This window comes from Cornus florida, unplaced genomic scaffold (genome assembly GCF_030987335.1).
Source record: "Cornus florida cultivar Cherokee Brave unplaced genomic scaffold, ASM3098733v1 CherokeeBrave_3.0.0_Hap2_Chr01, whole genome shotgun sequence".
NCBI classification, from domain to species: Eukaryota; Viridiplantae; Streptophyta; class Magnoliopsida; order Cornales; family Cornaceae; genus Cornus; species Cornus florida.
Genome location: NW_026775571.1, coordinates 113,581,969 through 113,597,394, shown reverse-complemented (window position 1 = coordinate 113,597,394; position 15,426 = coordinate 113,581,969). Strand labels below are relative to the sequence as shown.

Here is a 15,426-nt window from a genome sequence, read left to right as displayed (position 1 = left end):
GAAAAAAAAAATAATGGTATTAACTCTTGTGAATGTCAATTTAATTTGCAAAACCCAACGATATTTCCTCTCCACGCAGTGAGTGCGAGGTTCTAAATTGGGTTAAGGCAGTTGTAATAAAATAAAAACGCATATAAAGCAAGTTTTGAAATAGATAATACTCTACTAGTTTTTCTTTGTTAAACAAAAGCTTCTTTACACACTTTTCAAATTCCAAATATCCGAGTTTAAATAAGTTTTTGTTTTAATTTTATGATATTATCTTTTAAATTTGATATTTCATGAAAAAAAAAAAAAAAAAAAATTCATGCGACTTTCAACAACCATACAAAATTGGTTTCAGATAATAATAAAATTTTATTATCTAAAAACAAGCATTTTTAATTATATTTTTGAAAAATGGAAACCAATTTTTAAAATTTTTTTAACATAGAAAAAGTCTTTTTAAAAAAAAAAAAAAAAAAAAACACATAGTTTGCCCAAACCAGATTCAATTACTCCGTAGAATGCTGGGCGCAAGATCCGTTGGAGTGGATAGATCGTTTGTTATCTCATTTTTAATCAAAAACATTCCCTCTCATTTTTCTCCTTTTTCGCTTTCCCTCTTCATTTATTTAACCAAAAATGATTCACATGTTCTCTCTTTTTCCCTGTCATTTCTTTTCTTCCTTACTCTGATATAAACGCAGTGGTAAAAGTTTCCAATCTCTCTCCCTTTCACAAACTCCAAGTTGACGTTGAAAACCCCAACTCTCACAGATAAACAGACAAGGACGTGTTTGGACTCTTCATTTATCATTCCAAAAATTCGTAGGCAAAGAAATATATAGATACACACCGAGAGAGAAAGAGACCTTAGCTTTGCTTTGATAAGGGCAACAATGGTTGCTGGGAAGGTAAAACTCGCTATGGGTTTCCAAAAATCACCTTCAAATAAGAAACCAGACTCGTCGCCATTGCCACCGCCGCCAACGGCGACGAAGGTTCCTCAGAAAGGGGCGGTGTTCTCGAGGTCGTTTGGCGTCTACTTCCCACGCGCAACCACTCAGGTCCAGCCTCGTCCACAGGACGTCATGGAGCTCCTCCAACTCGTCGAAGACTTGCGCGAGAGAGAGTCTCGATTGAAAACTCAACTCCTAGAACAAAAGCTTCTGAAGGAGTCCGTGGCGATCCTACCACGCCTCGAAACAGAGATCTCCTTGAAAGACGCAGAGATTGAGCGCTTCGTGGAGAAGATGGAGTGTTTGGAAGTCGAGAATAACAGGTTGATGCAAGAAATGGAGCTTTTGCACACCAAGGTTTTCGAAGAGAAGAGCGAGAATGAGAAGAAGGTGAAAGCAATGGAAGCGGAGATTTCAGATATGAAGAAAGCCCTAACGGAGCGAAGAAGGATAGCAATAGCAGAGAGTGACGAATTCTCATCATCGCAGAGGTTTCAGGAATTGATCGATGTGTCTGTGAAGTCAAATCTGATAAAGAAATTGAGAAAGGGGGCAAAATTGAGCGACATTGGTCCGATTCACGAGAATAGCAACAGGAATGAGGCTGTGGGGTTGAACAGAGAAGAAATTGTTGAAGCTGAGACATCTGAGTCTGTTATCACAGTAAAATCTCGTGGACCTAGGGTTCCAAAACCCCCTCCGAGACCATCCTCGCCATCATCGTCTTCTTTATCATCCACATTGTCTACGTGTTCGTCTTCTTCATTTTCATCTCACGGTTCTTCAATCGGCGCAGTTGATCGAGAGCTAGCAGAACCGTCGTGTATTACACCTGCGCCGCCTCCGAAGGCTGCGCCACCACCGCCTCCGCCACCGCCACTGCTAGCGAAAGGGTTGAAGTCTGTGCCGTCAAGGGTTAGAAGAGTGCCGGAGGTGGTGGAGTTCTACCACTCGCTAATGCGGAGGGACTCACGGCGGGACTCTGGCGGAGGCGCTCCGGATGGTCCGGCGCCGGCCAACCCTCGCGACATGATCGGGGAAATCGAGAACCGGTCGGCGCACTTGCTCGCCGTAAGTTTCAAGTTTCTCGGTCTCAGATATCTCACTATTTACGACTTTGCCACTGACACCATCTTTATGTCACCACCCTGTTATTGACAAGCGACCATTCGTATTGTCTTTAGTGCTATCTCCTGCGCTTTTCTTCGATTTTAATTTCCTTACAATATAAGACAACTTTTAGATTGGAAATTATAATACAGCTGCAATTTGACCTTTCATTTTCAACAACACATGTATGCGTGTGTGTAGATATATTTGAATTATGGCTCGAGAACAACTACTGCTAAATCAAAATTGTATTGCTTTGGTAACATAATAGTCACTAATAGAATTTGAGTGGGTAATTCTAGTTTCTGATTATACTATTATTATGCTTATTGTTACAGATTAAGACAGACGTAGAAACACAAGGTGATTTTATCAGGTTTTTGATCAAAGAAGTTGAGGATGCTGCATTTACAGACATTAAGGATGTCGTGCCTTTTGTTAAATGGCTTGATGATGAGCTATCTTACTTGGTACTTCTTTTTTCTAACCATTAGAACCCACTAATTTGTTTCTTAATTATACCCTCTAGTTTTTTTTTAATAGTTTCATGTCATTTCTTCAATTGCTTTGTTCAGGTTGATGAAAGGGCTGTGTTAAAACATTTCAATTGGCCAGAGCAAAAGGCCGATGCATTGCGAGAAGCTGCATTTGGGTATTCTGATCTCACGAAGATTGAATCCGAGGCTTCTTCCTTCCATGACAGTGCTCGCCAGCCCTGTGCCCTTGCTCTTAAGAAAATGCAGGCTTTGTTTGAAAAGTAAAAGAATTTCTTAGCAGTATAAATGTGTCATTTTCATTGATTGTTGATGCCTGGATAAAACTCGAAATTGCATAGATATAAAACTTCAACTAATTGCTTTGAATTTGATGTGATTAACACAGATTAGAACACGGCGTTTACAATCTCTCCCGAATGAGAGACTCTGCTACTAAGCGATATAAGGTTTTTCAAATTCCAATAAATTGGATGCTTGATGCAGGATATGTTAATCAGGTAAAGTATAATTTCCTCATTTTGTTAATTGTGTACCATTTTTATATTGATTGATTATTGTTATTCACTAATTTCTTGTCAAGCAAAACTACAAATAATACACATTGATCATGCATAAACCACTTTTGTTAATTAAGTTGTGGTGGTCGCCCTTATCGAGACTGGTAAAAAAAATCTTGGGCGTGACAATGAAAAATTTTATCGAGTCTATTGACACTGTCCACCAAGTATTATACCATAACACTATGTGACAAAAAGAATAGTTCTCTATTTTGCTACATCCTTGCTGTCCATCCCTGTGTGAAAGTTCTCTCCCTAGCACATGTGAGTGAAAAGTACAAAAAGAGAATCAGATTCCCCATATTGACCATTTATACATTTTCATAATTTTAAAATAGATGTAGTAAATAATTTGTACCACTACCTTTTTTTTTTTTCTTTTTTTTTTTTAATAACAATGTTGAAGAATGAAGACCCCATTGTTCTTTATTGATTTTTGACTTGTCAATCTGTTAATAGATGTGCTAACCCTTCGTTTATTTATTTTTTAATGTTCTTAACTGTTTCCTTGGTCACTTTCAACTAAGAAAATGAATTTGAGTTGTTTAAATTTGTTATGTTATTGAGGCTAACAAATTTTAACAGTATGTCTCGGAGCTGTGTGTATCTGTTGCTTTGATTGAGTAACAACACCATACAAAAGGACCATTTGTATTAATTGTGCACATTACTGCAGATGAAGCTGGCATCCGTGAAATTAGCCATGAAGTACATGAGGAGAGTGTCTTCAGAGCTCGAAACAGCTGGGGGTGGACCCGAAGACGAAGAGCTGATAGTGCAAGGTGTAAGGTTTGCATTCCGGGTGCATCAGGTAAAATTATCACATTCAACAGCAATTGCATTAGTTTCCCATTTTCATCCTACTGATGAGGTGGTATTGTAAAATTTTTGCTAGTTTGCCGGAGGTTTTGACGTGGAAACAATGAAGGCATTCCAAGAGCTCAGGGATAAAGCCAGATCGTGTCATGTACAGTGCCAGAACCAGTAACAACAGAAATTTTTATGCAGGTCTACACCTTGCTAATCTGTAGCGAAATCGGCTTCAGGATTGCAAACAATTTTCATTGTAAAGATGGAACACCATGTCCATGTTTGTGAATATACTGCCTGCGGCCATTTTGCTTTACTCGTTAGTAAATATTTTAGGTGACAAAAACCATGTAATAATTATTTCTTTTTCGCTTTTTTTTTTCGTGCCATTAACAATTGAAAGAACATAACTCATGATGTGCCATTTTTATTGAGAATTTGTCAAATGAGTTCATAACTTCATATTGATCAATTGAGATGCTTATTTCCATTTTGCAGGCAAGCATAAATCATTATAATTTGTCCTCTAATAAATAAGATTGGGCGAATTTTGATTGGTCTATTATAGACGAGTTAAGTTTATATAATGGACTGTTTGCGATTGTTTATGGAGCTTCATGCACCTAACTCATACATCGTGCAGTTTCTGTAATGGTAAGTTTGATGTTGATCTAAATTAAATTAATGGCCATTTATTCTTATCATTATCGATAAATATGAAGCCGAAAGGAGAATGTAACTTAATGATGCAGCAGTCGCTCTCTGGTGATTTGTCCGTGGTTAGAACTTTGACCTTTGTGACTGGTCATGGGTCTCCTCCATATTGCTGGTTCTATGTCGTCTGAATGTTCCGCCTTCTCAAGCATCTCCAATCCAAAATGTTATTATTTTGAGAAGAGTTACAGTGTCAAAATGTTATATTTTAGTAATTCAACCTCTTAAAAAATTTTGAAAACTGTTATATATGACAATACTTTTGACAATCTCTGAGAAGTTTTTTAAAAGTCCATCAGAGTGTATTATTTTTATATACCTATTATATTCTAACTTTAAGAACCCCTTTAGGAATTGCTGGTTTGATTGAAAGCTATTTGCTGGCATTACAAATTCCCAACCTAGGGCAACTTTTTGGGTTAAACCAACTGAAGGTTTCAAACTTCAAATATGTTATAGTTAGCGCGCGTTACATTCATTTTGGCCAAAAATTTAGGAAGAAAAAAAATGACTATAAAATGAAAAGGGAGGTTGATATCTTTCGGTAGTTGATGGTCTAAAAAGGGTAGTGTCAGTACTCATATTGTCCCCATAATGATTCTATTCTCCAGTCATCCAAGCTTTCAATCACCCTGCAATTTAACAGTGAGATTGGACATGTCCCCAATGGAGAAACCATGAATATTGTTGGTAAAAGAGGGTAGTTTTGCAATAAATGCTCTCATAATTTCGCGATTTTATTACGCGGAATACTTCCCCCACATTTCTTTGTGTAAGAAAAATAATAGGTAGTCCGAATGATGCTATATCATTACTCTTTTGATTATAATCAAATAGCCATGTTCTTACATCATTGTTTATTTGGATATGTATATTGTATAGTTAGGAGACCATATTTCCATCTTCTTCATTCTAAGCACACTCTCTCTAAATGACAAGTTTATTCTGTCATGCTTTACTCTTTATTTTAACCTTTCTGTGAGTTATTTCTCTCTAAATCTAAAATTCTCTTTATTTTATAGTTTCAATTGATTTTTTTTTTTTTTATTTTGTTTTGTCACGCACACTCTCTATCCTTTTTTATTTTTAAGCTGTAAATGTGTTTGGCATTTATGATTGAAAAAGCCGAAACTGAGGTCAGGCATTCATTTGCTTAGACAATACCGAGCTCACCAACTAAAGGAGCCTCCTGTGTCGACATTGTGACAACCTATGGTCTTACTTTGAGTTGTCCTAATACTAATACTTTGAGTTGTACTAATACTAATGTCGCACAATTTATTGTAGTTTTATCAAACTGATCTTCTGATTTGTCAAACTTGGTAGCCAACAATACCAACACTTGTACAAGCTACACACCACACCTGAATTTTTTCGGCTAGTGCCGACTAAACTCAGTAACACTTCCATTAAAATTATAGTGTAATCAATGAACCAACATCTCCAATAAATAGTTAGCAAAGAAAAAGAAAAAAGAGGGAATAGAGTCATGTACTGGGGCATATATTTATTCGCATCACATGCACCAAATCAATACATTAATAAAGAATAATCCATGAATCATTCAATTCATAATTATTGAGTCATTAGCCCAGCTGGTATAACCTCTCTTGCTTTAAAGAGAGATTGGGGTTCAAATTTCATAGTAAAAAAATATAAATATTTATGCCACTACTTACTTAACACACCCCCTACCCCAAAAAAAAAAAAAATCTTGATTCAATCTATTGCTCACATATGGAAGCTTTTATGGTTAAAATGTATGGAGTATTTATTTGGGAGCAGTGGAGCAGTGGTGACAATTTATATGAAATTGGTCTCAGATTTAATTTGATCTAGCAATAGGCCAACTTTTAGAAGGCAAAGGCTAGGCTACAACAACAAAATTAGTCTAGCAATAGGCCCGTCTAACAAAGCCCAGAAGGCAGTCCTAGGCTACAATTTTTGTAAGTTTGTGATAAACAAGACACAAGAGGATTAAATTCAATGTCTAGTAATTCATTGTTGTTTTGTATTTTAACGTTAGACTCTAATAATAAATATACGTAGTGCTTTTCTTTCAATTGCCTTATTAAGATTTGACTCATATATTATCTAAATATATATATATTCATATATATTTTGTATGCATCACATGTATAGCGTGTCTATTAAGAATTTTAAGTCTTATAGTCCGAATATTAAATTGTTATAGATTATCGTTTAATAATATCATTAATTTGATGGCGTAATCACTCTATTTTAGAGAAGAGGTTGAGAATTTCAAATCATACTACATTACAAAAGATAATATTATAAAGTATTATGCGTTTAACTTATTTAAAAATAATAATAATAATATAAACAAACCAATAACAATGGATTAATGTCATTGTAGTTATATTCAATAGATAGAACCAATAAGAATGATGGCAATCATTAATGCCACATTAGATCGGTTGTATAATGGGATAAAATAAGTAGTCAGTGTACCATATTTCATAATAATATAAACAAACTGTGTTACAAAAAACAAAAAACAAAAAAACAAAAGAGTCTCCAATACAAATAAAAAATGAGGTACCTAGTGTGATTCGAACCTTGCTCAATAAATTTATTGACGGAGAGAAAAAGATTCTTATTTTAGACCATAAAAATCAGAAAATGACGACTTGCTCGATCCTGAATTCCCAATTTCCTTCTTGTCTTAGAGAGTTTCAGTGTGTCAGCAGCAATCAAAGTGGTACACTAATCGGCGGTGCCTTTCACTCGAACCCACTTTTTCGACTCAGAAATCGACACTCCGTCCAGTCTCCTCGAAATTGTCGTCCAATCAGAGCTTCAAAAACCACAGCCATGGCTTCCGAGCAGAGCCAAGGCACCGTAGAAGCTGTTCCCAACTCTTCGATGACCCTATTGTTCGTTGAGATGGGTGTTGGCTACGATCAACACGGGTACTTCACTTCTTAATCATCAATAAATACCCACATGTCTGTATATATATATGAACTCTCAAGAAAAAGTGTTGTTTAATCTTTATATCTATATCTATATATATATATAATATTTGATGATGGGAATGAAATGCACAAACAGGCAAGACATTACAGCGGCAGCGATGCGGGCTTGCAGGGATGCCATCTCCTCCAATTCAATCCCCGCCTTCCGAAGAGGTATTCTTTCTTGGCTATTTGTGTGTAGATTTGAGCAATTATTTGTATTTATGCACACAGATGTATAGGAATTTATGTTTATGGATGGATGTAAATATATTTGAGTATTGGATAATATATGAATGTATCATGTTTAAAGAAAGGAGTAAAAGGAAGATCATATTTCAAGCAGCTCTAAAATCCGCTATTGTTAGTCAATTAGGATTGTGGTCATTAAGGTGCTCAGAAGCGTTATTAATAATGAATTTATACTGTCATTTTGGCTGTTAGGTCTTCTAGTCTAAAAATTAAGGAAGGAAGTGGTCTTATTCTACATTGGAATTATTAGATTTAGGATTGCTACAATTATGTTCTTTATCGATCTAGGTATGACAGAAGTAGCTTAAAATGGGAAAGGAAGAGAGATTTGTTCTGAGAAGATGGAACTACGGGATAGGGATCTATTCTTTGTTATTTATGGGTTTCCATTACCAAATCCTTTCAGAGATGCCTCTATGCTATGTTCAGTTGAACTTAAACTAACTTTTCTCCAATTCCAAGGCACTAATTCCGTGCAGCAGAACATAGCATTAGAGTTTTTAGCAATTGGAAGGCTATATCTTTTATTTTTTTTTATCTGGTAACAGTATCGCTCCTGTGCTGTGTAAGCTCCTGCACGTGAGAAAAGTTACATAGAACTTTGATGGTTGTTATTTGGGGAATCCAGGTTAGATCGATCTTGGAGGTTTTACCAGAAACCCTACAAGGAGCATTATTATTTTATTTTCTAAACCAATTGGATCTTGTTTTTTATCATGGCAGAGGAGTTGGCTCTCTTGCAAGGCTTCTTTTATGTGTGCAATGCAGTGGCTGATAGAGGCCGATGTTGAGGTTCTTGTTGATTGGGTATCTATCACCATCTGTTTAAACATATGGTTTGAAGTTATTCAAAATTCAATGAATTTATTCACAACTAAAAAGGAAAGGTTTAATCAAAAGTTTTGAACTTTGTTAATTTGAATCTTCGAATATATCTGCACCATTTATTTTCACTGATATAATAATTCCGGCCACTCCTGAAGTGAATTTTGATGGTGACTTGTTACTGTGCTGCTTGCAGGAACTTCTTAATAAAAGATAAATTCTTCTTTTGAATTGGACATCAGTAACAAATGAAATTGTTTTTGTATTATTATCTTATTTGAAACATGGTATTACATTAGGAACTATTTCTGTATTAAACTTTGTTAGCTTCTCAATCATAAAAATTTCCGTCTTGGTTGCAATTAATTTAATACTTCACTCTGTGTTATGATTTGCTGGCTGTTGAGGGAGGAACATGTTTTTAATAATTAAAAATAGAGTTTTGGAAAGGCATTACCCGAGGACAACAATATTGATTACTGTCTTGCTATGAAGTATGAACCCCAAATCTCTATAAAGGACTCTCAAGCATCTTACCCAAGGCTTAACGCTTTGCTAATGCTCTCATTTTGCCGGGATGATTTCTTATTTGATTTAAAGACTTCTCCTAGAAGTTCTTAAACCAAACGTCTGAAGAATTAATAACTGTGTGCTTCAAAGCCTTATATTTGTGGGTGTTGCTCTTTGCTAATGCTCTCATTGTATTGCTGTGGATGTGCGGGGGTTGTTCTTCCACTTCTAAGCCTTATATTCAAGAAATAGAATTCTTACAAATGTCTATGTATTTGTTTATAACTTTTCCAACCATAAATCTTTATTTTTTAAAGTTTGAACAGGCGTCGATTTTGTGTACTTCTATTGTGAACTCAAAACTTAGGTCCATATGATACTTATTTCTCAACCTTAAACCTTGTTTTTTTTTCCTTTTCCTTTTCCAAGTAAACTATACACGGCTAACTAAACATCTTACAAAGCCCTCGTTGAGAATCATATGAAAGCACTTCAAAACCATCGAGCAACCTATTATTAGCCATTTCAACCTATGAGGACTCTAATCAAGCTCTTTAATAAAAGCAAACGGCAATTAATATTAAATTTATAGAAGAAAACCTAACTAAATATCGTAGTTTGATTGAAAAAGAATTGAAGATTTTGGATCAGAGCATGTTGTTAATGTATTCCTTTCTTTTACCTATTGGGCTTTGTTGGATTTTGAACTTCATTTTCATTTATATCTTTATTTATTTGTTTGTGTGTAATATTATAGGTGTACTGGGTCAAGTTTGTGCCTATTATATGGAAATTTTGAATTAGAAGACATGAGATTTTATTGGTGCAGGGTCTATTCCCGGTGTTTCATTTGATCAGATGAAACTGCAGATTAAGCTGGGAGTTCCTCAACCTCTCCAACAGTCCCTAGATACTGAGAAGGTCAAGTCCATCTTTCCTTAGTAAGTATCTATACTCTTGGAGTCACGAGCTCTGATTGTAGCCTCTTGAATGCTTTACGTCAGTAAAACATCATTTGAATTACTTCACCAGTACTTACATGTTGAGGAATGGCCATATGACCATCATATGCATAAGCACAATCTAAAGATATATACTTTTTGGCCGATTTGTGTAGATTACGATCACATCTACAAGGACAGTTTTAGTTCGTAAACAATGATAGGTATAGCGGGAAATATATCCAACTTTAGCATTTTGATTTGTCGTCTTGGCCCAGTTTAGACTTGTAACTTAATAATCATCCGTGAAGATGCTACCCAATAAACATATGCACGTGCATGCAGGCAGTTACATCACGTGCTCACACATGTTAGTGCTCTGCATATATTTTGTAGAATTGTTTAGAAAATAGAAACTAGTGGAAATTCTATTAATCTTTGGAATAAACTGTTTTATCCTTTTTGCAGAGATAGGCAGGCAGGGCTTTCACAGTGATGCTAATATATAATAAAACAAATAGAACTATTACCATAATGTTTACTTAACACTTTTTTTTTTTTTTTCCTTTGCCTCTTCTCTAATTGGCAGCGGAAAAATTGTGAATTTTGAAGTTGTTGATGGTGGCCTGATATGCTCAAGTGGTGTGCATGTGGAAGAAATGGGAGATAAGAATGATGACTGCTACATAGTGAATGCAGCTGTTTATGTAGGTTACTAAAGTTGCGGTTTAATCTCCTCCCTGAGTTTTGTTGGTTGGTTTTCTCCTCTTCATCCACTAACTTTAAACAATAAAACTCTGTTGGTGGTCCAATTTTCAATGGCTGGTGGGCAAAAACAAAATGAGATCTTTGTTGACGTACAATTGTTGTTGTTGTTGATTAGTGTCAACTATTAATTCTATACAGTAAAAACTGAACCATATGCATTTCAATTAACACTGCTAGATTTCATGTGTGCTAAGAACCATGCCTGCCGCTGGGAGTATTGATGAAAATAGTCAACTATTTTCAAATTCCATGTCAAGTGTATAACAAGATTTTAAAAATAAAAAATGAAAAACTATAACTACATAAAATATAATACTGATTGTGGCTTTGTGATTGGTTCAAAGCTAAACAATTATTTGTCATTAAAAATAACAACAGACTTTACAATTGATTATTGTCCCCTTTATTATCTCCTTACAGCAGTAGGACAATGCCTAGCAGAAGTAGAGTAATGCTTACCATCCTAAATACACAACCAATGCCATTAAATAGGAATGGAAAATAAAAAGAGAAAAGAAATGATCGCTTTGGAGTCTTTGATTTCAAGTAAGAGCTGCATATAGGAGTTGGTTCCAATAATCGGGTAATCCAGGAAGGCACCAATGGCTGCAGTCTGTGCCCGAGTCTCCACCATAATGAGAAGGGTGGGCATCTTTTCTCAGTTGTGAAAGTGTTGTGATGTCGAGCAGATAAACAGGTTTCCTCATTCTACTCAGTACTGCTTTTACAACAGTATCAGCTGGAGGTTTGCCTGCTGGGTAAGTTGAACCGGTCAGTGGTTGTTGCTCACTACGGCAATCATCTGCTCTTGAATTCCACTCCTTGCCACTGTTTTATTGACAATTCATGTTGTCAGTTAATTTGCAAGCATTCTACCACCTTTAAAGGCACAATTTACAGTTATAAGACAACTTATATATATTTGTTCTTTATGTGTTGGAATATCTCTTATCTTGTTTTTTGATAAATTATTTGTTGGAATATCAGGTGAATAAAGTCATGAAATATTTAGCTTTACATATTACATAATTTTCTTTTGGGATTGCTAATTTTTAAATAATAATAATATTTAGTAGATTTTCAGAAAATTAAATTTTTAGTAGCTAATGAGTAGCATATGATAGGTTGAGAAAAGTTTGTTTCTTTAATTAAAAAATGGGTAATTATTTATGAGACGACCTGTAATTCTATCAAATACAAATACAATGTTGTCTAAAATTTTTAAAGATAAATAACTTACTCATAATGGGTGGGAGAAATCCCTTGGAAGAAGACTTTTGTTTTGAAAGGATCAACATTGAGGTCAACCCATCGGGCCCATGTGGTCAACCCTTTATAAAATGCCGTCACACGATCCATATCTTTCGAAAGGGTGGACCCAAATCGAACGTAATCCCATCTGTGAATGTGCAAACAAAGTGATATTGCTAAAGACTTTGGACTAAATTGAAAGACGGAGACTCCAGTCCAGTTCGGAGTCTTTTTTTCTTTATTTTTTCGAGCTCTTTGGGTTTAAAATCATTATTGAAAATATATATGGCAATTGTAAAAGAGGAGAAAAATTCTTACGGCTGAGATTTTCCTTTGTGGGTCCACCAATGCCACGAGTTGAATACCAGCATGTCCATCCCCTTCCATGAATTGCCACCTTGGATGGAGTCCAGATTTAGTACTCGCCCCTTTTTTTCTTTAACTATATCCACCAAATAATGCGACCGATACAGAAGTATTGTTACTCCAAAGTCCTGTACATAGGCAATCGTTAGGACACTGTTTATATTTTTAGCACCATCAATCCTTCATGTAAGCTCCGTCCTAAAATATTTTTTTATTTTTTATTTTTTCGGTGTTTGATAAAGATTTAGTTAAGGAAGAGTCCATCGGACGGGTTATATAAAATAATTTGTCAAAAATTGATGAATAAATTATTTTTATTAAATTTTAATATTTTTTTTCTACGTAAATATTTTACGACAACTAAATATCAGAAAATAAAAAAATATTTTTGAAAAAATATTTTACGTCCAAACAAACGAAGCCTTAGATTTTTTTATTAAAAAACAGCAAATTGACAAATTCCAATTCATGCCTGTTATAGCCTCTGCTCTTTAAAATTATGATAACTATTTCTTAAGAGTCTTGAGCTTATTCTAGGACATAGAGGGAATTGGGCCAGACTCGAGCTCAGGTTCGAACACTCAAAAACTCAATTAAACTCGCTAAATTGCAACCTGATTTGGGCAAAATAATATCACATGGTTTAATAGTATCATTTCTTTTGAAAAATATAGAAATTTAGAGGGAAGGTTACCAAAAGATTGTGTTTTTGTTATTATTTTTATTTTTATTTTTTCTTCTTATTTTTATCTCTTAACCAAATCGATAATAACAGAACCGTCAATGTTATTGGAGTCAGGTAATAACTAATGGGCTGAGCCAAATCTTGCACCATTGGGTGTAATCAACCGAAAGTTCACAAAAGTGGCTGATGGGTCAGTATCAAAACAGATGGGGCCTTGACGGCGTGGGCTAAATGAGAGGTGTGTCGGTAACTAATGCGTGAGTCGGGATTCAACGCATGTGATGTACTGTATCAATCGATTCACATGCATAATTTATGTACATATGAATATTTATGAGTTGTGTGGTACAGTAAAAAGGAGAAGTTGACCGGAGGTGTATTAATGGCGGACCCTTGTTTAGGTATTGTGTCACGGAGTTGATTGGATGAGAAAGAGACTTTCCCTTGTCTGGAATAGAGATTTTGAAATTTGAGGTCTGTTTAAATATCCAAATACTAATCTTGCAGATTTAATTGATTGGTCAAGTGAAAATCAAAGAAAAAGAGTGAGATATAGTTAATATTAACACACACATACATATACATGGATAAGATGTGCAAATATTGAATACAGATAATTCTCAAAACAAACACAATAATTTCATCAATAGTAATAATTGACTTTTGAGACGTTAAAATGAAAAATACAAAACTGACCTGAAAAATCACCGAAGAGAGTGTGTCCCTCTTCACATAACTGATCCTGGTTTTGGGCAAGGACGCGTGAATCATACACGCCAATGATTCCCACTGGTTCTCAATCAGCGAGTCACCCACAAACATTATCTTCTTCCCCCTCAATCTCGATAGAAAAATGTACCCATTGAACCTACAAACACACACAAAAACACACTAGCATTTATTCTTGTCTTTACAAAAATAACAACAAGAACATGCCAGAAATTCAATTTTGAAGATGTTCTATATAGATGAAGAGGGATGTCTTAGGCTCTTGCTCCATTGTGATATAAAGCTCACGGGTTCAGAACTCCGTGCAGAGATAAGATTACGTACATATGACTCGAACACGAACGGAAGAAAAAGAGATGGAAGGAGGGGAGAAGTATATACCTGGGTAAGTAACAGGAGTCTGGTTTCCAAGCATACTTGAGGTAGAGCTTATCTGGGCGACTTTTGCAATCAAACTCATCATCAATGAAGGGACAGCTTGAATAGAAGGGATATGAAAGATCAATTACCCATTTTCCTTGAAACAAATTACACCCTCCCACTGCCTCTCCTTCTCTCAGACTGCTCACATTGTTGTAAACTAGCTCTGTTCTTGCTTCTTTTACGAAAAAGAGACACACTAACAGAGCTTCAACTAACATACCCAAAAACACTTGGTACCCGGAACCCATCTCGGATTTCGGTCCGAAAAGTAGAAAATATAAAGACTACTACTGAGAAAAAGCTGCCCGAGCGTTGGGTACATATGTCTGTATGTATGTTTATGTATATATAGAGAGAGATATATATATAGACAGACTCCTTTGTATGCTTCTGCACATGGTTAGTGCCACTATTTTTATTTTCATCAATGCCGTGAGTTGGATATCTTGGAAGCATTCGTATGTGGTGTATTGTGAGGATGGGTTTTGTATTTCTTATTTGTTTTATTGAAAATCACAAAGTAGGACCATATAAATTCTTCTTATTATGCATTTTAATTGTTACTCGTGTCACCGTCTAAATAAAATTTAGGAGTTCATTTGGACTGACAATGAGACCCTTTGGATAATTTCAGGTAGAACTTTTGTCATGCGTAGTATTTTGAATAGACCAATTCAATTGAAAAAACAAAATGCCCAATCTACCCTTATGGTTATTTTATTCTGAGAACAAACGTATTGGTGTCCCACATTGATCAATAGGTAAAGGTTTGGAAAACAAATTTGAGAAGAAGATATACACGGGCAAAATTGAATTCAAGTTATTAAACTATATATTAGGATTTGGATTCTATAATCATAAGTTTTGCTATTGTTACACATGTCACCGTCTAAATAAAATTTATAATTTTATCAAATTAGGATCTACTGAGGAAATGTTTAAATTAGTCATTAATTTTTTATTTTTGAAAATTAAATTTTACAAAGAATATGAATTGAAAGATTTAAATTCATGATTTTATCAGATTAGGATGGACAGCAGAAAGGTTTAAATTAGTCATTAGTTTTTT

The 15,426-nt window shown here is 35.1% G+C and overlaps 3 protein-coding genes across 3 annotated transcripts; 2 read left to right on the top strand and 1 right to left on the bottom strand.

The window, feature by feature from the left end:
* Positions 1-732: 732 nt before the first annotated feature.
* LOC132267301 (protein CHUP1, chloroplastic-like) lies at positions 733-4,387 on the top strand. The gene is made up of 6 exons (XM_059768475.1): positions 733-2,012; positions 2,390-2,521; positions 2,627-2,808; positions 2,934-3,045; positions 3,782-3,916; positions 4,001-4,387. Exons 1-6 carry the CDS (start codon positions 882-884, stop codon positions 4,091-4,093), a joined length of 1,785 nt encoding a protein of 594 aa, XP_059624458.1. The 5' UTR covers positions 733-881; the 3' UTR covers positions 4,094-4,387.
* A 2,800-nt stretch (positions 4,388-7,187) lies between these two features.
* Positions 7,188-11,099, top strand: LOC132315323 (uncharacterized). The gene is made up of 4 exons (XM_059813888.1): positions 7,188-7,562; positions 7,705-7,781; positions 10,024-10,135; positions 10,725-11,099. Exons 1-4 carry the CDS (start codon positions 7,273-7,275, stop codon positions 10,852-10,854), a joined length of 609 nt encoding a protein of 202 aa, XP_059669871.1. The 5' UTR covers positions 7,188-7,272; the 3' UTR covers positions 10,855-11,099.
* Positions 11,100-11,229: 130 nt separating this feature from the next.
* On the bottom strand, positions 11,230-14,703 carry LOC132315307 (protein trichome birefringence-like 38). Its single transcript, XM_059813887.1, has 5 exons — positions 14,316-14,703; positions 13,902-14,073; positions 12,473-12,648; positions 12,144-12,302; positions 11,230-11,731 (listed from the first exon to the last, which is right to left on the bottom strand). Exons 1-5 carry the CDS (start codon positions 14,603-14,605, stop codon positions 11,446-11,448), a joined length of 1,083 nt encoding a protein of 360 aa, XP_059669870.1. The 5' UTR covers positions 14,606-14,703; the 3' UTR covers positions 11,230-11,445.
* Positions 14,704-15,426: the final 723 nt, after the last annotated feature.

Coding starts and splice junctions, on each gene's coding strand:
- LOC132267301 (XM_059768475.1), top strand. CDS start 882: ATGGTTGCTGGGAAGGTAAAACTCGCTATGGGTTTCCAAAAATCACCT. Junction 2,809..2,933: donor ATGCAGGCTTTGTTTGAAAA/GTAAAAGAATTT, acceptor TGATTAACACAG/ATTAGAACACGGCGTTTACA. Junction 3,917..4,000: donor TTGCATTCCGGGTGCATCAG/GTAAAATTATCA, acceptor AATTTTTGCTAG/TTTGCCGGAGGTTTTGACGT.
- LOC132315323 (XM_059813888.1), top strand. CDS start 7,273: ATGACGACTTGCTCGATCCTGAATTCCCAATTTCCTTCTTGTCTTAGA. Junction 7,563..7,704: donor GTTGGCTACGATCAACACGG/GTACTTCACTTC, acceptor ATGCACAAACAG/GCAAGACATTACAGCGGCAG. Junction 10,136..10,724: donor GTCAAGTCCATCTTTCCTTA/GTAAGTATCTAT, acceptor TCTAATTGGCAG/CGGAAAAATTGTGAATTTTG.
- LOC132315307 (XM_059813887.1), bottom strand. CDS start 14,605: ATGGGTTCCGGGTACCAAGTGTTTTTGGGTATGTTAGTTGAAGCTCTG. Junction 12,649..13,901: donor TCTCTTCGGTGATTTTTCAG/GTCAGTTTTGTA, acceptor GCCTATGTACAG/GACTTTGGAGTAACAATACT. Junction 11,732..12,143: donor ATTTCTCCCACCCATTATGA/GTAAGTTATTTA, acceptor TCAATAAAACAG/TGGCAAGGAGTGGAATTCAA.